General features: G+C 50.7%; 1 protein-coding gene across 1 annotated transcript in view; it reads left to right on the forward strand.

Moving 5' to 3' along the window:
• Positions 1-25,247, forward strand: part of phf8 (PHD finger protein 8) — a 61,913-nt gene that overhangs the window by 1,934 nt on the left and 34,732 nt on the right. The window contains 10 exon segments of the mRNA XM_072489006.1: positions 13,343-13,428; positions 14,365-14,482; positions 15,501-15,661; positions 15,982-16,123; positions 17,861-18,047; positions 19,948-20,110; positions 24,831-24,881; positions 24,884-24,917; positions 25,090-25,120; positions 25,122-25,238. Coding sequence (XP_072345107.1) covers positions 13,343-13,428; positions 14,365-14,482; positions 15,501-15,661; positions 15,982-16,123; positions 17,861-18,047; positions 19,948-20,110; positions 24,831-24,881; positions 24,884-24,917; positions 25,090-25,120; positions 25,122-25,238 — 1,090 coding nt within the window.

A 25,247-nucleotide genomic window follows, 5' to 3' on the forward strand; every position in this document is an offset into this window, starting at 1 on the left:
ATAATAAACCGTATGAAAAAAACCAAATAAATGCTATAAATAATAACTCCAAATAAGCCCTATAAATAATAAACCCTTTCAATAAGAACCCCCAAATAAACTACAAATAATAAACCCTATAAAAAACCAAATAAATGCTATAAATAATAACTCCAAGTAAGCCCTATGAATAATAAACTCCAAATAAACCCTATAAATAATAACCCCCAAATAAGCCCTATGAATAATAAACTCCAAATAAGCCCTATAAATAATAAATCCTGTACATTATAAACCCAAATAAACCCTATAAATAATAACTCCTGTAAATAATAATCCCCAAATAGACCCTATAAATAATTAACCCCAAATAAACACTATAAATAATAAACCCTCAATTATTCCTATAACTAATAACCCCAAATGAACCCTATAACTAATAATCCCCCCAAATCCCTATAAATATATATATTTTTTTAAACTTTAGACTACCCAATTCTTTTTTTCTAATTAAGGGGCAATTTAGCGTGGCCAATCCATCTACTCTGCACATCTTTGGGTTGTGGGGGTGAGACCCACGCAGACACGGGGAGAATGTGCAAACTCCACACGGACAGTGACCTGGGGCCGGAATTGAACCTGGGTCCTCAGCGCTGTGAGGCAGCAGTGTTAACCACTATGCCGCTCCTAAACTCTATATAAAATAACCCCAAATAGGATTTGGATTTTTATTGTCATGTGTATCGAGGCACAGTGAAAAGTATTGTTCTGCGTACAGTCCAGACAGATCATTCCATACATGAAAAACATAGGATATACGATAAATAGACAGCGTACTTATAGGGTTTATTATTTATAGTAAATACATAGACATCGGGTGAAGCATATGGAGTATAGTGCTATGAAGTAGAGATGATGTGTGGAGACATCAGTTCAGTCCATAAGAGGGTCATTCAGGAGTCTGGTAACAGTGGAGAAGATGCTGTTTTTGTACCTGTTTAGTGCGTGTTCTCAGACTTTAGTATCTTCTTCCCAATGGAAGAGGTTGGAAGAAAGAATAACCCGGGTGGGAGGGGTCTTTGATTATGTTGCCCGCTTTCCCCAGACAGCGGGAGGTATAGACAGTCAATGGATCGGAGGCGGGTTTGTGTGATGGACTGGGCTGTGTTCACGACTCTCTGTAGTTTCTTATGGTCTTGGGCCGAGCAGTTGCCATACTAAGCTGTGATTGGATTGGATTTATTTATTGTCAGTGAAAAGTATTTATCGGCGAGCAGCTCAACAGATCATTAAGTACATGGGAAGAAAAGGGAATAAAAGAAAATACATAATAGGGCAACACAAGGTATACAATGTAACTACATAAGCACCAGCATCGGATGAAGCATACAGGTGTAGTGTTAATGAGGTCAGTCCATAAGAGGGTCATTTAGAGTGGTAACAGCGGGGAAGAAGCTGTTTTTAAGTCTGTTTGTGCGTGTTCTCAGACTTCTGTATCTCCTGCCCAATAGAAGTTGGAGGAGTGAGTAAGCCAGGTGGGAAGGGTCTTTGATTATGCTGTCCGCTTTCCCTAGGCAGCAGGAGGTGTAGATGGGATCAATGGATGGGAGGCAGGTTCTTGTGATGGACTGGGCTGTGTTCACGACTCTCTGAAGTTTCTTGCGGTCCTGGGCCGAGCAGTTGCCATACCAGGCTGTGATGCAGCCCGATAGGATGCTTTCCATGGTGCATCTGTAAAAGTTGGTAAGTGTTAATGTGGACATGCCGAATTTCCTTAGTTTCCTGAGGAAGGGTAGGCGTTGTTATGCTTTTTTGGTGGTAGCGTCGAAGTGAGTGGACCAGGGCAGATTTTTGGAGATGTGCACCCCATGGAATTTGAAACTACTAACCATCGGCCCTGATGCTGACAGGGGTATGTACAGCACTTTGCTTCCTGAAGTCAATGACCAGCTCTTTAGTTTTGCTGGCATTGAGGGAGAAATTGTTGTCGCTGAACCACTTCTCTATCTCCCTCCTGTATTCTGACTCGTTATTCGACATCCGGCCCATTATGGTCGTATCGTCAGCAAATCTGTAGATGGAGTTGGAACCAAATTTTGCCACGCAGTCGTGTGTGTACAGGGAGTAGAGTAGGGGGCTAAGTACACAGCCTTGCGGGGCCCCGCTATTGAGGACGATTGTGGAGGAGGTGCTGTTGTTCATTCATTCCTGATTGTGGTCTGTGGGTCAGAAAGTCGAGGATTCAGTTGCAGAGTGGGGAGCCAAGTCCTAGGTTTTGGAGCTTTGATATGAGCTTGGCTGGGATTATGGTGTTGAAGGCAGAGCTGAAGTCAATAAATTGGAGTCTGATGTAGGAGTCCTTGTTGTCGAGATGCTCCAAGGATGAGTGTAGGGCCAGGGAAATGGCGTCTGCTGTGGACCGGTTGCGGCGGTATGCGAATTGCAGTGGATCAAGGCATTCTGGGAGTATGGAGATGATGCGCTTCTTAACCAACCTCTCGAAGCACTTCATTACGACGGAGGTCAGGGTCACCGGACGGTAGTCATTGAGGCACGTTGCCTGGTTCCTTTGGCTTATGATGGTGGTCTTCTTGAAGCAGGTGGGGACCTCGGAGTGGAGTAGGGACAGGTTAAAGATGTCCGCGAACACCTCTGCCAGCTGGTCCGCACAGGCTCTGAGTGCACGACCAGGGATCCCGTCCGGTCCTGTTGCCTTCCGAGGGTTCACTTTCAGGAAGGCCGATCTGACTTCGGAAGTTGTGATGGTGGGTGTGGGTGAGTTATGGGCTGTTGGGGCACTCGACCGTGGATTGTTGGTTACCTGCTGGAACCGAGCATAGACTGCATTGAGTTCATCGGGTAAGGGTGCACTGCTGCCAGAGATACTGTTCGGCTTCACTTTGTAGCCCGTTATGTTGTTTAGTCCTTGCCACAACCTCCGAGAGTCTGTCTGTGACTCTAGCTTGGTTTGATATTCTCTCTTGGCATCTCGGATGGCTTTGCGGAGATAATACCTGGATTTCTGGTCTCTAGGTCAAGTGGTTGGAGCGTCTCCTTGCTCTGCGCTGGTTGGAACCTCTGACAGGTTTCGCTGTTCAGGACCATGTCCGTGATGTCCTGGTTGATGCCGGGCCAGTAGACAGCTTGCCGGACTCTGCGTCTGCACTTTTCTACGCCCAGGTGTCCCTCATGAATCTGCCGCAGCACCAAGCTCTGGAGACGTAGCGGGATGACTATCCTGTCCAGCTTGAGCAGGATGCCGTCAATCACCGTCAGGTCGTCCTTGACGTTGTAGAATTGTGGGCATTGCCCTTTCTGCCAGCCATTGCTGAAGTTGTGGATGATTCGCTGCAACAGGGGGTCTTTGGCCGTCTCCTCATAATGCCAGGGGCTTAGACGGGGCAGAGTTTGTAAGGAGCATCCAGGAGGGTTCTTAAAATAATATATAGACAGTCCAACTAGGGAAGGGGCTGTACTGGACCTGGTATTGGGGAATGAGCCCGGCCAGGTGGTAGATGTTTCAGTAGGGGAGCATTTCAGGAACAGTGACCACAATTCAATAAGTTTTAAAGTGCTGGTGGACAAGGATAAGAGTGGTCCTAGGGTGAATGTGCTAAATTGGGGGAAGGCTAATTATAACAATATTAGACGGGAACTGAAGAACTTAGATTGGGGACGGATGTTTGAGGGTAAATCAACATCTGACATGTGGGAGGCTTTCAAGTGTCAGTTGAAAGGAATTCAGGACCGGCATGTTCCTGTGAGGAAGAAGGATAAATATGGCAATTTTTGGGAACCTTGGATAACGAGAAATATTGTAGGCCTCGTCAAAAAGAAAAAGGAGGCATTTGTCAGGACTAGAAGGCTGGGAACAGACGAAGCCGGTGTTGAATATAAGGAAATTAGGAAGGAACTTCAACAAGGAGTCAGGAGGGCTAGAAGGGGTCACGAAAAGTCATTGGCAAATAGGGTTAAGGAAAATCCAAGGCTTTTTACACATACATAAAAAGCAAGAGGGTAGCCAGGGAAAGGGTTGGCCCGCTGAAGGATAGGCAAGGGAATCTATGTGTGGAGCCAGAGGAAATGGGCGAGGTACTAAATGAATACTTTGCATCAGTATTCACCAAAGAGAAGGAATTGGTAGATGTTAAGTCTGGAGAAGGGTGTGTAGATAGCCTGGGTCACATTGAGATCCAAAAAGACGAGGTGTTGGGCATTTTGAAAAATATTAAGGTACATAAGTCCCCAGGGCCTGGTGGGATATACCCCAGAATACTGAAGGAGGCTAGAGAGGAAATTGCTGAGGCCTTGACAGAAATCTTTGGATCCTCACTGTCTTCGGGTGATGTCCCGGAGGACGGGAGAATAGCCAACGTTGCTCCTCTGTTTAAGAAGGGTAGCAAGGATAATCCAGGGAACTCCTTACGTTAGTGGTAGGGAAATTACTGGAGAGAATTCTTCGAGACAGGATCTGCTCCCATTTGGAAGCAAATGGACGTATTAGTGAGAGGCAGCATGGTTTTGTGAAGGGGAGGTCGTGTCTCACTAACTTGATAGAGCTTTTCGAGGAGGTCACAAAGACGATTGATGCAGGTAGGGCAGTGGATGTTGTCTATATGGACTTCAGTAAGGCCTTTGACAAGGTTCCTCATGGTAGACTAGTACAAAAGGTGAAGTCGCACGGGATCAGGGGTGAGCTGGCAAGGTGGATACAGAACTGGCTAGGTCATAGAAGGCAGAGAGTAGCAATGGAAGGATGCTTTTCTAATTGGAGGGCTGTGACCAGTGGTGTTCCGCAGGGATCAGTGCTGGGACCTTTGCTGTTTGTAGTAAATATAAATGATTTGGAGGAAAATGTAACTGGTCTGATTAGTAAGTTTGCAGACGACACAAAGGTTGGTGGAATTGCGGATAGCGATGAGGACTGTCAGAGGATACACCAGGATTTAGATTGTTTGGAGACTTGGGCGGAGAGATGGCAGATGGAGTTTAATCCGGACAAATGTGAGATAATGCACTTTGAAGGTCTAATGCAGGTAGGGAATATACAGTGAATGGTAGAACCCTCAAGAGTATTGAAAGTCAGAGAGATCTAGGTGTACAGGTCCACAGGTCACTGAAAGGGGCAACACAGGTGGAGAAGGTAGTCAAGAAGGCATACGGCATGCTTGCTTTCATTGGCCGGGGCATTGAGTATAAGAATTGGCAAGTCATGTTGCAGCTGTATAGAACCTTAGTTAGGCCACACTTGGAGTATAGTGTTCAATTCTGGTCGCCACACTACCAGAAGGATGTGGAGGCTTTAGAGAGGGTGCAGAAGAGATTTACCAGAATGTTGCCTGATATGGAGGGCATTAGCTATGAGGAGCGATTGAATAAACTCGGTTTATTCTCAATGGAATGACTGAGGTTGAGGGGTGACTTGATAGGAGGTCTACAAAATTATATGGGGCATAGACAGAGTGGATAGTCAGAGGCTTTTCCCCAGGGTAGAGGGGTCAATTACTAGGGGGCATAGGTTTAAGGTGCGAGGGGCAAGGTTTAGAGTAGATGTACGAGGCAAGTTTATTTTTACACAGAGGGTAGTGGGTGCCATGAACTCGCTACCGGAGGAGGTGGTGGAAGCAGGGACGATAGTGACATTTAAGGGGCATCTTGACAAATACATGAATAGGATGGGAATAGAGGGATACGGACCCAGGAAGTGTAGAAGATTGTAGTTTAGTCGGGCAGCATGGTCGGCACGGGCTTGGAATGCCAAAGGGCCTGTTCCTGTGCTGTACCTTTCTTTGTATAGGTCAGGATCGTCTGACTTGAACGTCTCAGACCTGTCCTTCAGTAGGGAGTCAATCTCGCGATTTCTTCATGGTTTCCGGTTGGGGAATGTACGTACTGCTTTCTTTGGCACGCAGTCGTCCACAGATTTGCTTATGAAGTCTGTGACGGTGGTTGCATACTCATTTAAGTTGGTCACTGAGTTCTTAAATATGGACCAGTCTCTAAGCAAGCTCATAAGAGCTCTTCTGTTTCCTCGGACCAGCACTGCATGACCTTCTTAGCTGGATTCTCCCGCTTGAGATTCTGCTTGTATGCCGGGAGAAGGAGCACCATCTTATGGTCTGATTTCCCAAAGTGCGGTCGGGGGATGGAACGGTAGTCAACCTTGATTTTTGAGTAGCAGTGGTCAAGAGTGTGTCGCCCCTGGTGGGACAGGAGATGTGCTGATGGAATTTTGGCAGTACACTCTTGAGGTTGGCCTTGTTGAAATCTCCGGCCACGATGAACAAGGCCTCCGGGTGTTCTGTTTCGTAGTTGTTTATAACTGTGTAGTTCGTCCAACGCTTTCCTCACTTCTGCCTGGTGTGGGATGTAGACCGCTGTGATAATGGCTGAAGTGAACTCACGTGGAAGATAGTATGGGCGGCACTTCATGGTCAGGTATTCCAGGTCCGGGGAGCAGTAGGCTGCCAGGGTCGCCACATCCAAGCACCAGGAGGAGTTGATGAAGAGGTAAACCCCTCCAACCTTTGATTTGCCTGATGACGCGCTGCGGTCCGCCCGGTCAATTGAGAAGCCTTCAGGTTGTATGCCACAGTCCAGTGAGGTGGGGGTGAGCCATGTCTCTGTGAAACAGAGCACACAGCATTCTCTTACTTCCCTCTTGAGAGGTAAGTCTAGCGTTAAGTTCATCCAGCTTGTTTTCGATCGTGGACGTGTGCCAGGAGTATGCTGGGGAGAAGGGTCTTGATGTTAGCCGTTTTAGTTGCTGTGATATGAAGAGTCTAAAGTTCTTGTTCCTTTTCACCAAACACCATTTATTTCACTTCCACAGCCTCTGCACAAAACTCTTAACAACACCCCACCCGACAGCAGCCACCTGAAGCCCCTTTACATATCAGTGTCAATTAATGGATACTTAACATAGATGAGACAACTAATTGCGATGTCTCTTAACCCATTACTTAACAGTCTCCCCTTCCTTGGAGAAAAAAATAATTAGGTGAAAACAAAATTTCAAGAAACTCAAAAACACACACATGGCTTCCTCCCCTTTTTTTTGGGACGAGAAAGAAAAAAAGTCACAGAAACAAGTGCCCTTCATTAACAATATCCAAAAGTTTCTGCGAACTCGCCCCTCTTTTCGTAAAATAGTCTGACAGTTGATAGCTCCTGTCGACCCATTTAATTTTTGTTATTTCCCCTCTGTCCAACATCTGCTTCAAACTTGCGATGTCTATCCGTAACCTCTTTTCATTGACACTTTTTGTAGAGTGCACATTTTCCCACAGGGATTTATTGTCAAGGTGACAGTCAATAGGTATATTACCCAAATCCCCTAATCCCAAAATTTCTGTCAATACCATACTTATATAAAAGGCCATATCCACCGCCTCTACAAGGCTTAACGTCTCAGCAGCCAAAGTGTTTTTTACCACTCTCCTTATTTTCTTTGTTTCCCACACAAGCAGGCAACATTTAATTATAAAACCTCCTGCGCTTGAAACACCATCACATAAATTTGCATAGGACGCATCACTATAAACTGAGTTTCAAGTGCTTACGGTCACCTAAAACCGGGAACTTCAAAACACACTCCTGCATTTTTAGTTTGGCCAGTGCTTTATTTGCTCTTATTATGTCTTCCACTTTGGGATCATTCATCTTTGTACTCAACTCTAAGACATCAAAACTCACGTCCGGTCTAGTCGGTCTCCCTAGCCAGTTCAGTTGCCCAATTAAACTTCGCAGTTGCTCTTTTTCTATCTTTGAAACCATTGCGTATTTTTGTGAAACTCGGCCACGACTAATTGCTATTGGGCTGATGCTTTCCAAATAAGATTGCTGACGTAAAGTTGCCCCTAACTTAGTCTGTCCAATTTCCAGTCCAATATATTTAAATGCACCGGAAGCTTGACTTCCAACCCAGAATTCTTTCCTCAAACCAGAGATTACAATAGCTTCAAAATCACTAGTCCCACCCCACAAAAAAATCATCGACATGCATCATAAAAATGCCAGAAAGATTACCTTTATTGTGCCAGTAAAACATTGCAGGATCTGCTTTCAACTGGCAACAGCCTAACTTTAACAAAACTGACCTTACCAAAAAATACCAGACTCTAGATGCATCATTTAATCCATATACACATTTGTTCAACTTCCAGAGGCTGCTTCTTTAGGAGGACGGAGAAAAATGTCTCTCTGGAGCTGATGCCCCTGCAAAAAGGCAGCTATCTATAGATTTGCATTCCCATGCCTTTGTGGCTAATAGAGCCAAGATGACCTTTAAAATAACCTTTCCTGCTGTAGGTGAATCTACCCTTAAATCCTGATCTTCTAAGTTTTCTTCAAATCTCCTTGCCACAAGCCTGGCCGTTGCCTTATAAGTTCCATCCGGAAGAACCTTTTCCGTGCAAATCCATCTGTGGGATAAAGCTTTGTCCCCTATCCGGTACTTCCGTGTATACCCCAAATTCACTCCAACTATGCAATTCTTGCTGTTTAGCTTCTTTAATAACTTTTTCATCTAATTTATTTGAAGCCACCAAAATCTCACGTGCATGTGGGCTTCTACTCCTATTTGTATTCGTAGTCTTACTCATGTTCCGAGATCTTGACGTCCCCTCTCCCGCCTGGTATCTCGTTCTGTACTGCTACTGCTTGATCTTTCCCTTCTGCTGTGGGATGTCCTTTCAATAGTTCTCGACCTTTTCCCGCGGACCTGTTCACTATCCGATGTACTATCTGAACTGGCACTGCATTTCTGTGCCCTCCATTTTTGAACTTCGTTTTCCCAATCCATTGTCTTGACTCCTTCCCCTGAATGCTGTACATTCAACCAATGTTTACCAACTTTTGTACCAACTTTTGGCAGTTGCCCTTTCGGAAAAATGGCCTGTTCTAATTCATCAGAAGTGTGTTCTTCCACAGAAACCCTGTCTATATCAGTTGATTGGTCTGCATAGTTCTGAAACACATGCGTACCAGATGACTCTGGTACCTCGTCATGTCTGTCTGCTCTGTCTAAATTTGAAAATTTGTAATCTGTACCCATTATCCTTGATGAATGTACCCTAACAGTTTGATTACCATGTTGCAAAATAATTGTTTTGCCATCTATGCCTATGATCTTCATAATTTCCTTGTCTCGGTCTCAGTCTTTAGTCTTGAGCCCTGTTCGTAGCCATACGATTTCTCCATCCTGCTACTAGTGTATCTTCCATATTCTGCCTTATTGCAGGCTGACCTATTTGGGTCATCAGAGCCATCGGAATCGAATGTTTCCCCAGAAACGTTTGTAAAGCTTTTGTCATTTGTTCGAATAAGCTATCCTTATCAGTAAACTGAACTCCTGTCAAAACCAGGAGCCTATCCATGTTGCTCACTCTAGCACAGTCAAGTAATTTAAAGGCCAACACAGACTGTGGAAATTCCAGATTGTGTTTCTGCAGCCTTTGATATAGTCTGCCAAATTCCATTATATAGTCTTCCATGGAGATATCCTCCATAATCCGGAACTTATCAAAATCCGACCATGTTTCATACACACTTAACAAGTCACCTTTCTTATAAATCTTATCCATATAATGTAATCAAGTCTCCAGACCTTCTGAGTCTAACTCTTCCAATTCCAGCTCAGAAAGCACTTTGTTTCGGATTTTACTGCCATATGGTAGAGAAAGAGCCAATGCCATACCTTGTTTTCTCTTTCCCAAAGCAGTTACCTTAGTCCACGTAACTACTGCACTTCTCCATTGGTCGTACGATTTCCTTTCAGAAAATAAGGGAGGATAGTCATATCCAGCCATCTTTATCCTCGGTTCAGCTATATATCCCTTCTTTTTTTTTTTCTCACTCACTCCTTGGTTTGTTGTGGAAAAGTTGTATTGATCAACCCTTCACATTTACACAGCAACCATCCTCTGCTACCAATTGTTAGCCGTTTTAGTTGCTGTGATATGAAGAGTCTAAAGTTCTGTTCCTTTTCACCAAACACCATTTATTTCACTTCCACAGCCTCTGCACAAAACTCTTAACAACACACCACCTGACAGAGGCCACCTGAAGCCCCTTTACATATCAGTGTCAATTAATGAGACAACAAATTGCAATGTCTCTTAACCCATTACTTAACACTTGAAACCGCATTGCTTCAGTCTAACCTGCAGACCGCCGCGTTTCCCTCGCTTCCTCGGTCGGCGGCTGCGTCCTGGGATCCGATGGGAGAAGTCTGACCTTGTGGAATGTAGGTGGTTGTATCTGACGGGGACCAGGGCGCTGGTTAGGTTTCCGAGGTCGCATCTGGGGCAGCACGGTAGCCTTGTGGATAGCACAATTGCTTCACAGCTCCAGAGTCCCAGGTTCGATTCCAGCTTGGGTCACTGTCTGTGCGGAGTCTGCACATCCTCCCAGTGTGTGCGTGGGTTTCCTCCGGGTGCTCCAGTTTCCTCCCACAGTCCAAAGATGTGCAGATTAGGTGGATTGGCCATGATAAATTGCCCTTAGTGTCCAAAATTGCCCTTAGTGTTGGATGGGGTTACTGGGTTATGGGGATAGGGTGGCGGTGTTGACCTTGGGTAGGGTGCTCTTTCCAAGAGCCGGTGCAGACTCGATGGGCCGAATGGTCTCCTTCTGCACTGTAAATTCTATGATAATCTGGCAGGGTCCCGAGCGCTGGATGAGGTAGAGGGCTTGCTGGGGGGGGCATATTTGCGATCCGGATGGGTCCCGCCATTCTGCGGGCATGCGAATACCTTGCAGCACGTTCGGGTCCTCGCGCGGGGTCTCCGCCATTTCGTGGGTCCTGGGTTGCGCGGGCAGGGGCTTCCTGAGGCAGGTTGGGCTGTGTCCCGTGGTCTGTTCCCTCCTTGGGCGCTCCTGGGGTCGGTTCTTGAAGTAGCCCCTTGAAGTTGGGCCTCCATATGGATTTTTCTTTCTTCCATCTGCAGGTAGACCGGGTTGCTGGGCGGCCGTCGTCGGGTCGTTGGGCGGGCCTCTCGGGGTCGAGTTGGGCCGGATCTCGTCGTCGAGGGTCGGGAGCTCCGGGGACTGGGCCGGGCAATCCGGGGGCTGGCATCATTAGGATGCAGCCACATAGGATGCTTTTGTTCAGAGTCAATGTGGACATGCCGAATTTCCTTAGTTTCCTGAGGAAGTATAGGTGCAGTTGTGCTTTCTTGGTCATATGGTCGACATGGGTGGACCAGGATAGATTGTTGCTGATGTGCACACCTGGGAATTTGAAGCTGTTAACCATCTCCGCCTCGGCCCTGTTGATGCAGACAGGGGTGTGTATGATACTTTGCTTCCTGAAGTCAGTGACCATCTCTTAGTTTTGCCAACGTTGAGGGAGAGATTGTTGCCGTTACACCACGCCATTAGGTTCTCTATCTCTCTCCTGTACTCTGCCTCATCGTTGTCTGAGATCCGACCCACTGCGGTTGGATACTAATAACACACCTCCAATAATAATCCCATATAAACCCACACCTTTAATAAATAAATTATAGAATAAACTCTGTAATTAACCCCAAATAAACCCTATAAATAATAAACATAACCCTCAAATAATAAACCCCACAAATAAGCTTGAAGTATTGCTGAAAAAAAGAAGCTTTTCATCTTACACTCATCAAGACGTTTCGCAAGAATACCTAATGTAAAGGGAACAATCATTTATACTACAAGAGAAGAATGCTAATTGATTGGCAAGTGGACTCCAAATGGTAGCGGCATTGCCACAGAGAATGTACCAGTTGCTGCCGACTGACAGTTAACCACCAAACATTTTTTTTTTTTAGGTTTAAGCCCGGCAGCTTGACTCTGATTGGTCAAGGCATTGTCCCGAGGAAAGAAAACAGCAAATTGCTGTCACTAGTTTTGTTTAGCTGAAACAGGTGCAATGTGTCTACTTGTTCTTTCTGTCTGCAAAGAACGGGGCCCTGTGCATTAATATGTGTTGCTTCAGTACTCGCAAATGTGCCACACTGCGGGCCCAACTGACTATCTTAAATTGGCTGTCAGCATAATTCTTAGCACACCGAGGATTATTAAGCAAATGTTGTCCAATCGCAGAATCACATCTAATGTTGGACACGCTGTTTTGAGTTTTGCAAGCACGGGCTGATTTGGTAGGGTCTGTACCGTGCCCTTTGCAAACCGCGGAAGGGACATTGTTTGATACGATCCTCTAGTCTTTGGGACGTAGAGCCAACATCACGCTGGCAACAAAATTCGTACATTACATTAATCTTTTTGGATTGACGGCAGCAACCCGTTCTTGGTGAATGCCATCTGTGTATTGTGTTGGACGGGAATCGTATGGAGTTTACGATGTGTTGGGCGATGTAGTAGACTGGGATCGTACAGAGTTTACAAGGTGTTGGATGGGAATCGTTCAAAGTTTACGATGTGCTGTACATGGATTGTACAGAGTTTACGATCAGTGTGTTGGACTGGGATTGTACAGAGTTTATGATGTGTTGAAAAAGGATTGTACAGAGTTTACGATGTGGTGGACAGGGATCGTACAGAATTTAAGACGCGTTGGACGGGGATCATAGTGTTTCCGATGTGTTGGATGGGGATTGTACAGAGTTTACAACGCATTGGATGGGGATCGTACAGAGTTTACGATGTGTTGAACAGTGATTGTACAGAGATGACAATATAGTAGACTAGAATCACACAGAGCTAACGTTGTGTTGAATGGGAATCGTAAAGAGTTTATGATGCGTTGTACGTGGATTGTATAGAGTTTACGATGCTTTAGACGGGGAGCATACAGAGTTTATGCTGAACAGGGATCGTACAGCGATAACAAAATGGCAGACTGGGATTGTACAGGGTTTGTGGTGTGGTAGACTGGGATCGTACAGAGTTTATGATGTGTTGGACCAGAATCGTAGAGTTTACGATGTGTTGGGTGGGAATCGTACAAAGTTTATGATGAGGTGGACTGGGATCATACAGAGTTTACGATGAGGTGGACTGGAATCCTACAGAGATTACAGTGCCATGAATGGGGATCAGACAGAGTTACTGATGTATTCCTGAGATAGAGCGAGGGGGCGGAGAAACACCAGTCAGTGTGCAGATATCAGCAGAGGTAGTAGGTTGTACATTGATCTTGGGATAAATCTATTCTCTTCCCCTCGTTTTTCCAAACCCTCCCTGATTCTAATATTCTTTTCAGTTTGAACACTTTGCGAATGTCAGCTCTGTGATCCAGCGGTTGGTCTGTCCAATGTATGCCCAGTGAAATTGGAAATGTTAGAGCCGGAGGTCACTGCCCATCTGCATTTGGTACCAGTGTTGAGGTGAACGGGCTGTTAATCTATCCTTCTGGTGACTGTGTTTCCAGCTGTGTCGGTGTGGAGGAAGATATGGCGGCAGAGATTGATTTGTACCACTGTCCGAACTGTGAGAAGGCGCACGGACCCTCTGTGAGTAAGTACCCCCCCCTTTCTCAGCTCCTTGAATTGAGGTAGACATCATTCCTGCTATCGTGCGACAGGAGGACGCCTGGTCTGAAAGGCTCAGCCTTGCTTCTCTGGGAGCAATACTGAGCTCGCTGACCTTCATTATTCATTATATTCTGATTGAGATCTTTAAAAGCATCAAGAATTTCCATTGGGTTGGCGTAGAGAAGATATTTCCAGGTTGTTGGGTTGCGGGAGAGGGAGGGGGAAGAGACCAGAACTAAGGGGCCATCAAAATAAGATAAGCCACGAGTAAATCCAATCATGGGGATTTCAGGAGAAACTTATTCACCCAGAAAATGGGTACAATGTAGAACTCACGGTCGGGTGGGGGAAGCTCAATAAACAGAAGAGCGACAAGGAGCATAGATATACCGAGGGAATGCTGTACCGTCGAAGGGTCAGTGCTGAGGGAGCGTGCTGTCGGAGGGTCAGTGCTGAGGGAGCGCCGTACCATCGAAGGGTCAGTGCTGAGGGAGCATCACACTGTCGGAGGGTCAGTGCTGAGGGAGCATCACACTGTCGGAGGGGCAGTGCTGAGGGAGCGTCACACTGTCGGAGGGTCAGTGCTGAGGGAGCGTCACACTGTCGGAGGGGCAGTGCTGAGGGAGCGTCACACTGTCGGAGGGCCAGTGCTGAGGGAGCGTCGCACTGTCGGAAGGTAAGTGCTGAGGTAGTGCCACACATTCGGAGGGTCAGTGCTAAGGGAGCGTCGGTCGGAGGGTCAGTGCTGAGGGAGCGCCGCACTGTCGGTGGATCAGTGCTGAGGGAGTGCCGCACTGTCGGAGGGTCAGTGGTGAGGGAGTGTTTCGCTATCAGAGGGTCAGTGCTAATCTCTCCACTTTACTGGCAGTTCTGATTCAAGATTTATCCCATCTCTCTCTCTCACTCCCCATCTCGCCAGTGAAAAGGAGGAAAAGTTGGCCGAAGCCGGATAGTCTCTACACTGTGGACAGAACGCAGCCAGTCCAAACCGGGAGTCAGATCTTTATTAAAGAGCTCCGGAGCCGGACGTTCCCAAGGTAGGGTTGATTGTGAGTCCATCCCAATCGGAGAGGTGATACGGGGGTTGCTGTTCCATTATATGGGTGTCTTTGCGTAGAATATATTCCCATACTGTCAGACAAGGGTCCCACTCCCTGCTCCATGACTAAGGCTTAGTTGGGTCTCGCTCTGGAATCTTTAGTCAGCAGGTCGCGGGTTCCAGACTCACCTAATCGGGACATCTTAATGCAGTGCTGAGGGAGTGACGCACTGTCGGAGGGTCAGTGCTGAGGGAGCTCCACACTGTCGGAGGGTCAGTGCTGAGGGAGTGGCGTACTGTCGGAGGGTCAGTGTTGAGGGAGCGCCGCACTGTCGGAGGGTCAGTGCTGAGGGAGTGACGCACTGTCGGAGGGTCAGTGCTGAGGGAGCTCCACACTGTCGGAGGGTCAGTGCTGAGGGAGCGGCGCACTGCGGGAGGGTCAGTGCTGAGGGAGCGCCGCACTGTCGGAGGGTCAGTGCTGAGGGAGCTCCGCACTGTCGGAGATTCAGTGCTGAGGGAGCTTCGCACCATCAGAGGGGCAGTGCTGAGGGAGCTGCGCACTGTCAGCGGATCAATGCTGAGAGAGCGCCACCATGTCAGAGGGTCAGTACTGAAGGGGCGACGCACTGTCGGAGGGTCAGTACTGAGGGAGCACCGCACTGTTGGAGGGTCAGCGCTAAGGGAACGCAGCAATGTTGGAAGGTCAGCGCTGTGGGAGTGCCGCACCGTCGGAGGGAGAGTACTCACAGTACCGCTCTGTCGGGTCAGCACTGTGGGAGCCCCGCACTGTCGGAGGGCCAGCGCTGTGGGAGCGCCGCACCATTGGAGGGCCTGCGCTGTGGTGGCGTTGGAGGGAGAGTACTCGGAAAGCGCCGCACTGTTGGGTCAGTACTGAGGGAGCGCCGCACTGTGCTGCATTTCAGGTGAGACAGGAGAGGTCTGTTCTGTTTGTTAGTTCATGTTTGACTCCTTATCTAATGATTGCAGTTGGATGTGTGTCCTGTCTCTCTCTCCAGTGCAGATGAGGTTATTCTGAAGCCGACGGGATATCAGCTGACAGTGGACTACCTGGAGGAGAACAGTTTCAGTGTGCCCATTCTGGTGGCAAAGAAGGATGGCCTGGGAATGACTGTGCCCTCCAGCTCCTTCACCGTCAATGACGTGGAGCGGTGCGTGGGTGAGTGTGTGAGTGTCTGGCACTGCGGGGGAGTGAGGAATGCAAGGGTCAGACACTGGACGGAATGGGCATGCCACTGTCCTGCCCTGCCAGGGGAGTGGGCACCTAGTGTCTGGGTCTGCAGGGGACCGAGCAATGCAAGTGTCAAGCACCGCGAGCGGGTGTGGGCGCATGCGAGTGTCCTGCGTCGCGGGAGCAAGAGTTGTGCGTTTATTGCACTCGTTGCCTGGGTATTGTGCCCATTATTTCACTGCTACTTCTCTTTCTCACCTGGGGCATGCTGCCTCTTTACACTTCCCCACCCTCCCACATTCTTACAGGCTCAGAGAAGATTATTGATGTTATCGATGTGGCCCGTCAGGCTGACTGCAAGATGAAGCTCGGTGACTTTGTCAAATATTATAACAGTGGCAGTCGGGAGAAAGTGTTGAATGTGATCAGCCTGGAGTTCTCAGACACCAGGTGAGGAGACGGGCGAGGGGGAAGGGGGGGGCCGCTGGCTGCCACTGTGCCCACGATCTTCCTTCGTCCATTCACAAGGTCTGGACGTCACTGCCAAAGACCCAGCATTTAATGCCCATCATAGAATCGCTACAGTGCAGAAGGAGGCCATTCGGCCCATCAAGTCTGCCCCGGCTCTCCTACCTAAGCCCACACCCCCCAGTAACCCCATCCAATCTTTTGGACACTAAGGGGCAATTTATCATGGCCAATCCATCTAACCTGCACATCCTTTGAGAGGAAACCGGAGCACCCGGACGAAACCCACAGAGATAAAGGGGAGAACGTGCAAACTCCACACACACAGTCACCCAGGGCCGGAAGCGGACCTGGGTCCCTGGCGCTGTGAGGCAGCAGTGCCACTGTGCCCGTCCCTAGTGTGAAGCTGTTAGTGAGCCGCTGTCAACTGAGTGGCGAGCTGGGCCAGTTCAGAGTCAACCACATTGCTGTGTGTGGGATCTGGAGTCACGTGTAGGCCAGACCGGGTAAGGACGGCCGATTTCCCTCCCTAAAAAAGGACATTAGTGAACCAGATGGGTCTCTTACAACGATCGATAGTCATCAGAACGGAAACCAGCTTCTCTGGCCCAGATTTATTGAGTTCACAATGTGCAGCCTGGGCTTTTCAAATGTGTGGGGCATTGCACGCCAGCGTGCTTGTCCTGGGCACTGAGGCTAACCAGATCTCCGCAGTGTCAGGCAGGATCCTGGACGGAAGCTGGGAACAATCTCCAATCTCCCCTTACACAGAGCAGGCCAGTGAGCCAATTACACCCAGACCAGGGCGAACGAGCAAGACATAACAAAGAACAAAGAAAGGTACTGCACAGGAACAGGCCCTTCGGCCCTCCAAGCCTGCGCCGACCATGCTGCCCGTCTAAATTAAAATCTTCTATATTTCCGGGATCCATATCCCTCTATTCCCATCCTATTCATGTATTTGTCAAGATGCCCCTTAAACGTCACTATCGTCCCTGCTTCCACCACCTCCTCCGGCAGCCGGTTCCAGGCACCCTCTGTGTAAAAAAACTTACCTCGTACATCTCCTCTAAACCTTGCCCCTCGCACCTTAAACCTATGCCCCCTAGTAATTGACCCCTCTACCCTGGGAAAAAGTCTCTGACTATCCACTCTGTCTATGCCCCTCATAATTTTGTAGACCTCTATCAGGTCGCCCCTCAACCTCCGTCGTTCCAGTGAGAACAAACCGAGCTTATTCAACCGCTCCTCATAGCTAATGCCCTCCATACCAGGCAACATCCTGGTAAATCTCTTCTGCACCCTCTCTAAAGCCTCCACACCCTTCTGGTAGTGTGGCGACCAGAATTGAACACTATACTCCAAGTGTGGCCTAACTAAGGTTCTATACAGCTGCAACATGACTGGCCAATTTTTATACTCAATGCCCCGGCCAATGAAGGCAAGCATGTCGTATGCCTTCTTGACTACCTTCTCCACCTGTGTTGCCCCTTTCAGTGACCTGTGGACCCGTACACTATGATCTCTGAGATTTAGAGAGATCTGATCATTTATCACATTGTGGGATCTTGCTCTGCACAAATTGGCTTCCTATTTCACAGCACTTAAGTAAAAGCAAGTCCCCGATGGGTTGAGAGGCATGTTGGAATGAACTTGTGGCGAGGTTGATAAAGAATCTATCTTTCCCTCGCAATTTTGCTGTTCTCTGGCCTGTTTCAGGTTGTCCAACCTGGTGGAGACCCCCAAGCTGGTGCGGAAGCTCTCCTGGGTGGAGAACCTATGGCCCGAGTCCTCACTCTTCGAGAGGCCCAGCGTCCAGAAGTACTGCCTGATGGGGGTGAAGGACAGTTACACCGACTTCCACATTGACTTTGGGGGCACATCCGTGTGGTACCACGTTCTCAAGGTATGGGCGAGTCGAGTGAGAGTGGGGTTCCGGGGTTGGTGCCTAACTGCATGCGTGTGTGCACATAACACTCTCCTGACCAACAACCACCCCCCATTCGCTGTTCACGTGATCACTGATGGGCAGCCTAGTCTAGTGAGCAGTCCTCCTGATCTCAGTGGGCCACAAAATTGAAATTGGGCTTGTTCAGTAACCACAAACAACCCCATGAATAAAATTAAATACATTTAATACACGGTGAATTAATTATAGAAACTAATTACAGAAAACACTTAAGTCTTTGTACATTAATGGAACTGTCATCAACTTCAAATGGTACAAAGAAAAAAGAGATATTAACACTTTGGACACAGAGGGAGTGCACGGATCTCACAGTCAATGTTGTGAGTGATCAGCGTGCACCTCACTTCACTCACCCTCGCTTTACATGTGAATCACTTCAGTCACTTTGGTAGGTAAAAAAACGACACGGACTGAAACCAGCGGAATGTGGTTGCCCTGCGCACGGGTGACGGCCAACAGAATGTCTTGTGGGCCGCACTACAACCCAGGCGGGCTGCATGTGGCCCTCAGGCCGCACGTCACCCACCGTTGCTTGAGATTGTCCAAAACTGAGCTTTTCCCCCAGAGCACGACTCGCACCATGACCCATGACTGGCTGTGCTCACTGACACACACGGACTCCCATTCATGCAGCACCTCCATTTGCATATTCTCACCTTCTGCAATCTCCTTCAGCCCCTGCAACCCTCCCTATCTCAGTAACTTCCTCCAGCCCCCGACACCCCTCCCGATCTCTGTAACCTCCTCCAGCCTCTACAACCCTCCCTATCTCTGTAACCTCCTCCAGCCCCTACAACCCTCCCTATCTCTGTAACCTCCTCCAGCCCCTACAACCCTCCCTATCTCTGTAACCTCCAGCCTCTACAAGCCTCCATATCTCTGTAACCTCCAGCGCTGGCAATCCTCCCCATCTCTGTAACCAACTCCAGCCCCCTACGCCCCTCTCTATCTCTCTAACCTCCTCCAGCCCTGACAACCCTCCCTATCTCTGTAACCTCCTCCAGCCCCCTACACCCCTCTCTATCTCTGTAACCTCCTCCAGCCCTGACAACCCTCCCAATCTCTGTAACCTCCTCCAGCCCCTACAACCCTCCCTATCTCTGTAACCTCCTCCAGCCTCTACAAGCCTCCCTATCTCTGTAACCTCCAGCGCTGGCAATCCTCCCCATCTCTGTAACCAACTCCAGCCCCCTACGCCCCTCTCTATCTCTCTAACCTCCTCCAGCCCTGACAACCGTCCCTATCTCTGTAACCTCCTCCAGCCCCCTACACCCCTCTCTATCTCTGTAACCTCCTCCAGCCCTGACAACCCTCCCAATCTCTGTAACCTCCTCCAGCCCCTACACCCCTCCCTATCTCTGTAACCTTCTCCAGCCCCTAGAGCCCTCCCCATCTCTGTAACCTCCTCCAGGCCCTACACCCCTCCCTATCTCTGTAACCTCCTCCAGCCCCTACACCCCTCCCTATCTCTGTAACCTCCAGCATTGGCAATTCTCCCCATCTCTGTAACCAACTCCAGCCCCCTACACCCCTCCCTATCTCTCTAACCTCCACCAGCCCCTAAAACCATCCAAACCTCTGTACACCTCCAGCCCCGACAACCCTCCCTTAAATTTATATATTTTTAAAATCGGAGTCAAGTTGCCAACCAATAAATACCCTTTCTTCCTGAAGTATAAATTGTTGTGAGAGTTTGAAATTTGGCATTCTTGTGTTTGTCCCCGGTGGGTGTGAGACAATCAGCTCAGGCCACGTGTCTCCCTCTCCTGAGCAGTACAGCACAGCAACGCTGCATAACCTCCCGCAAGCTGACAGCTTCTGTTCTCTTTGTGTGCAGGGGGAAAAGATTTTCTACCTGATCAGGCCCACCAACGCGAACCTGGCACTGTTCGAGCACTGGAGTTCGTCGAACAACCAGAATGAGATGTTCTACGGGGACCAGGTGGACAAATGCTACACCTGCTCGGTGAAGCAGGGGCAGACTCTCTTTATCCCGACAGGTAAATCTCCGCCATTTCCCGTGGTCCCCGCCTGGGGGGCTTTCGATTTGTTGCCCTCCGTCCCGTGCTGCGGCTGAGCGGCTCGGTGGCCCATTCTAGACAGCGGTTAAAGGGTCAGCCACGATTCATAAATTCATAGAGCATACAGTGCAGAAGGAGGCCATTCTGCCCACCGAGTCTGCACCGACCCACTTAAGCCCTCACTTCCACCCTATCCCCGTAACCCAATAACCCCTCCTAAACTTTTTGGACACTAAGGGCAATTTATCACGGCCAATCCGCCTAACCTGCACATCTTTAGACTGTGGGAGGAAACCGGAGTACCCGGAGGAAACCCACGCAGACACTGGGAAAACGTGCAGACTCCGCACAGACAGTGACCAGCGGGGAATCGAACCTGGGACCCTGGCGCTGTGAAGCTACAGTGCTATCCAATTGTACTACCGTGCTGCCCAAATGTTGTGGGTTTGGAGTCACGTGTAGGCCAGACCAAGTAAGGACGGCAGATTTCCTTCCAAGTGACATTAGCGAACGAGCTGGGTTATTTTTAAACAGCAGTCGGGTAATTTACTCGGTCACCATGGCCAAGACAAACCTTTTGTTCCAGATCTATTTACCGTATCTAGTTACCAAATTTGCAATGATGGAATTGAACTCGTGCCTCAGGATTACTGGTCAAATAACGTGGCTATTGTGCTGCCCAGTACAGCACCAAGGGCTGTTAGCCTGGATTATACAGCTCGAGACTTCGGAGTAAGCTCCGAGCCGATGATTTTTAAAGTATTCCTTCTCGGGAACGTGGTCTTCGCTGGCTGGGCCCAACGTTTATCGCCCGTCCCTAATTGTCCCCTGAGAAGGTGGTGGGTGAGCCGCCATCTTATCATAGAATTTACATGCTTACTCCGCATGCTCACTCCGGCACATCAGATTAACCTCCCAACTGAATGTCGTGCCGCTGTGCCTGTGGAGGTTCACCATTATCAGAACTCTGGCATCTGCTGTGCTCAATGAGCCACTTCGCTTCCCGAGTTAGGAGATCACGGACTTCCCACTCTGGAGATTCGAGCCCCTTAATCCAGTCTGCTAGACTCAGTGCTGAGGGAGCTACGGGCTATCAGAGGGTCAGTGCTGAGGGAGTGCTGCACTGTCAGAGGGTCAGTGCTATGGGAGTGCCGCACTGTCAGAGGGTCAGTGCTGAGGGAGCACCGCACTGTCAGAGGGGTCAGTACTGAGGGAGCGCAGCACTGTCGGGGGGCCAGCGCTGAGGGAGCCGCACTGTCAGAGGGTCAGTACCGAGGGAGCGCCGCACTGTCAGGGGGTCAGTGATGAGGGAGTGCTGCACTGTCAGAGGGTCAGTGCTGAGGGATTGCCACGCTGTCAGAGGGTCAGTACTGAGGGAGTGCCGCACTTTCAGAGGGTCAGTACTGAGGGAGTGCCGCACTGTCAGGGGGGTCAGTGATGAGGGAGTGCTGCACTGTCAGAGGGTCAGTGCTGAGGGAGTGCCACGCTGTCAGAGGGTCAGTACTGAGGGAGTGCCGCACTTTCAGAGGGTCAGTGCTGAGGGAGTGCCGCACTGTCAGAAGGTCAGTGCTGAAGGACTGCCACACTGTCGGAGGGTCAGTGCTGAGGGAGCAGTGCAGTGTCGGAGGGTCAGTGCTGAGGGAGCGCCGCACTGTCCGAGGGTCAGTACTGAGGGAGTGCTGCACTGTCGGAGGGTCAGTGCTGAGGAGCGGCGCACTGTCCGAGGGTCAGTACTGAGGGAGTGCCGCACTGTCCGAGGGTCAGTACTGAGGGAGTGCCGCACTGTCCGAGGGTCAGTACTGAGGGAGTGCCGCACTGTCCGAGGGTCAGTACTGAGGGAGTGCTGCACTGTCGGAGGGTCAGTGCTGAGGGAACGCCACACTGTCGGAGGGTCAGTGCTGAGGGAGCGCCGCACTGTCCGAGGGTCAGTACTGAGGGAGTGCCGCACTGTCAGAGGGTCAGTACTGAGGGAGTGCCGCACTGTCAGAGGGTCAGTGCTGAGGGAGCGCCACACTGTCGGAGGGTCAGTGCTGAGGGAGCAGCGCATTGTCGGAGGGTCAATGCTGAGGGAGTGCCGCACTGTCGGAGGGTCAGTACTGAGGGAGTGCCGCACCGTCAGAGGGTCAGTACTATGGAGTGCCGCACTGTCGGAGGGTCAATGCTGAGGGAGCGCCACACTGTCGGAGAGTCAGTGCTGAGGGAGCGCCGTACTGTCGGAGGGTCAATGCTGAGGGGGTGCCGCACTGTCGGAGGGTCAGTACTGTGGGTGTGCCGCACTGTCGGAGGGTCAGTGCTGGGGGAGCGCCGCACTGACGGAGGGTCAGTGCTGAGGGAGTGCCGCACTGTCGGAGGGTCAATGCTGAGGGAGTGCCGCACCGTCAAGAGGGTCAGTACTGAGGGAGCGTCGCACTGACGGAGGGTCAGTACTGAGGGAATGCCGTACCGTCAGAGGGTCAATACTGAGGGAGTGCCGCACTGTCGGGAGGGTCAGTGCTGAGGGAGTGCTTCACTGTCAGAGGGTCAGTGCTGAGGGAGCACCGCACTGTCAGAGGGTCAGTACTGAGGGAGTGCCGCACTGTCAGAGGGTCAGTGCTGAGGGACTGCCGCATTGTCAGAGGGTCAGTGCTGAGGGAGTGCCGCACTGTCAGAGGGTCAGTACTGAGGGAGGGCCGCAGTGTCAGAGGGTCAGTACCGAGGGAGTGCCGCACTGTCAGAGGGTCAGTGCTGAGGGAGCACCGCACGGTCAGAGGGTCAGTGCTGAGGGAGCACCGCACTATCAGAGGGTCAGTACTGAGGGAGTGCAGCACTGTCAGAGGGTCAGTGCTGAGGGAGTGCCGCACTGTCAGAGGGTCAGAGCTGAGGGTGCTGCGGGCTGTCAGAGGGTCAGTGCTGAGGGAGTGCCGCGCTGTCAGAGGGTCAGTACTGAGGGAGTACTGCACTGTCAGAGGGTCAGTGCTGAGGGAGCGCCACACTGTCGGAGGGTCAGCGCTGAGGGAGCGCCGCACTGTCGGAGGGTCAGCGCTGAGGGAGCGCCGCACTGTCGGAGGGTCAATGCTGAGGAGTGCTGCACCGTCAGAGGGTCAGTACTGAGGGAGTGCCGAACCGTCAGAGGGTCAGTACTATGGGAGTGCCGCACTGTCGGAGAGACAATGCTGAATGAGTGCTGCACTGTCAGAGGGTCAGTACTGAGGGAGTGCCGTGCTGTCAGAGGGTCAGTACTGAGGGAGTGCCGCACTGTCAGAGGGTCAGTACTGAGGGAGTGCCGCACTGTCGGAGGGTCAGTGCTGGGGGAGCGCCGCACTGACGGAGGGTCAGTGCTGAGGGAGTGCCGCACTGTCGGAGGGTCAATGCTGAGGGAGCGCCACACAGTCGGAGAGTCAGTGCTGAGGGAGCGCCGTACTGTCGGAGGGTCAATGCTGAGGGGGTGCCGCACTGTCGGAGGGTCAGTACTGTGGGAGTGCCGCACTGTCAGAGGGTCAGTGCTGGGGGAGCGCCGCACTGACGGAGGGTCAATGCTGAGGGAGCGCCACACAGTCGGAGAGTCAGTGCTGAGGGAGCGCCGTACTGTCGGAGGGTCAATGCTGAGGGGGTGCCGCACTGTCGGAGGGTCAGTACTGTGGGAGTGCCGCACTGTCAGAGGGTCAGTGCTGGGGGAGCGCCGCACTGACGGAGGGTCAGTGCTGAGGGAGTGCCGCACTGTCGGAGGGTCAATGATGAGGGAGTGCCGCACTGTCGCAGGGTCAATGCTGAGGGAGTGCCGCACCGTCAGAGGGTCAGTACTGAGGGAGCCTTGCACTCACGGAGGGTCAATACTGAGGGAATGCCGCACCGTCAGAGGGTCAATACTGAGGGAGTGCCGCACTGTCGGGAGGGTCAGTGCTGAGGGAGTGCTGCACTGTCGGAGGGTCGGTGCTGAGGGAGTGCCGCACTGTCGGAGTGTCAATGCTGAGGGAGTGCCGCACTGTCGGAGGGTCAATGAGGGAGTGCCGCACCGTTAGAGGGTCAATGCTGAGGGAGCGCCGCACTGTCGGAGGGTCGATGCTGAGGGAGTGCCGCACTGTCGGAGTGTCAGTGCGGAGGGAGTGCCGCGCTGTCGGGAGGCTCAGTGTTGAGGGAGTGCCTCACTGTTGGAGGGTCAGTGCTGAGGGAGCGCCTAACTGTCAGAGGGGTCAGTGCGGAGGGAGTGCCGCGCTGTCGGGAGGCTCAGTGTTGAGGGAGTGCCTCACTGTTGGAGGGTCAGTGCTGAGGGAGCGCCTAACTGTCAGAGGGTCAGTGCTGAGGGAGTACCGCACTGTCAGATGGTCAGTGCTGAGGTATTGCTGGGGGGACAGCACTGAGGGATTGCCAGACTGTCAGAGGATCTGTACTGAGGGAGCGCTGTACTGTCGGATGCTAAATACTGAGGGAGCGCTGTACTGTCGGATGCTAAATACTGAGGGAGCGCTGTACTGTCAGAGGCTAAATACTGTGGGAGCGCCGCGTCATCAGAAGGCTCGGTACTGAGGGAACGCTACGCCGTTGGGAGGGTAACTACTGAGGGAGCAATGCACCGTCCGGAGTGGTGATTACTGAGAGTGCTATGCAGTTGGAGGGTCAGTACTGAGGGAGCGCCGCACTATGTGAGCAGGCTGAGGGAAGTTAACGGTGTGGAGTCCTGGAATTTTCTGTAATCATTTCTGTTTTGCCAATTCCTTTACAGGTTGGATCCATGCTGTTCTCACACCGATGGACTGCATTGCATTTGGTGGAAACTCCTACACAGTCTCAACATCGAAATGCAGCTGAAGTAAGTCAGCAGGGGCACTGATCGGGACCTGAAGGTGGTGGTTGTGATGGTGGTGGTGGGTTGGTGGGCGGTTGGGGGGCCGCGGTAGGAGGAAGACTGGAGTTTCCGTACAAGGAGCTTACCGCACCTCTGATAGTGCTCATCGTGACACCATCTTTCTCCTTTCCCTCAGAGCATACGAGATCGAGAAGAGATTAAACACCGGCCGACCTCTTTAAGTTCCCGAACTTCGAGACGATCTGCTGGTACGTTGGGAAGCACTTGCTGGACACTTTCAGAGGTAAGGAGGCAGGGGTGCGGGTGGGGACGTGCGGCGGGAAGGTGGGAGCG

Source organism: Scyliorhinus torazame, chromosome 22 (assembly GCF_047496885.1).
Source record: "Scyliorhinus torazame isolate Kashiwa2021f chromosome 22, sScyTor2.1, whole genome shotgun sequence".
NCBI lineage: Eukaryota > Metazoa > Chordata > Chondrichthyes > Carcharhiniformes > Scyliorhinidae > Scyliorhinus > Scyliorhinus torazame.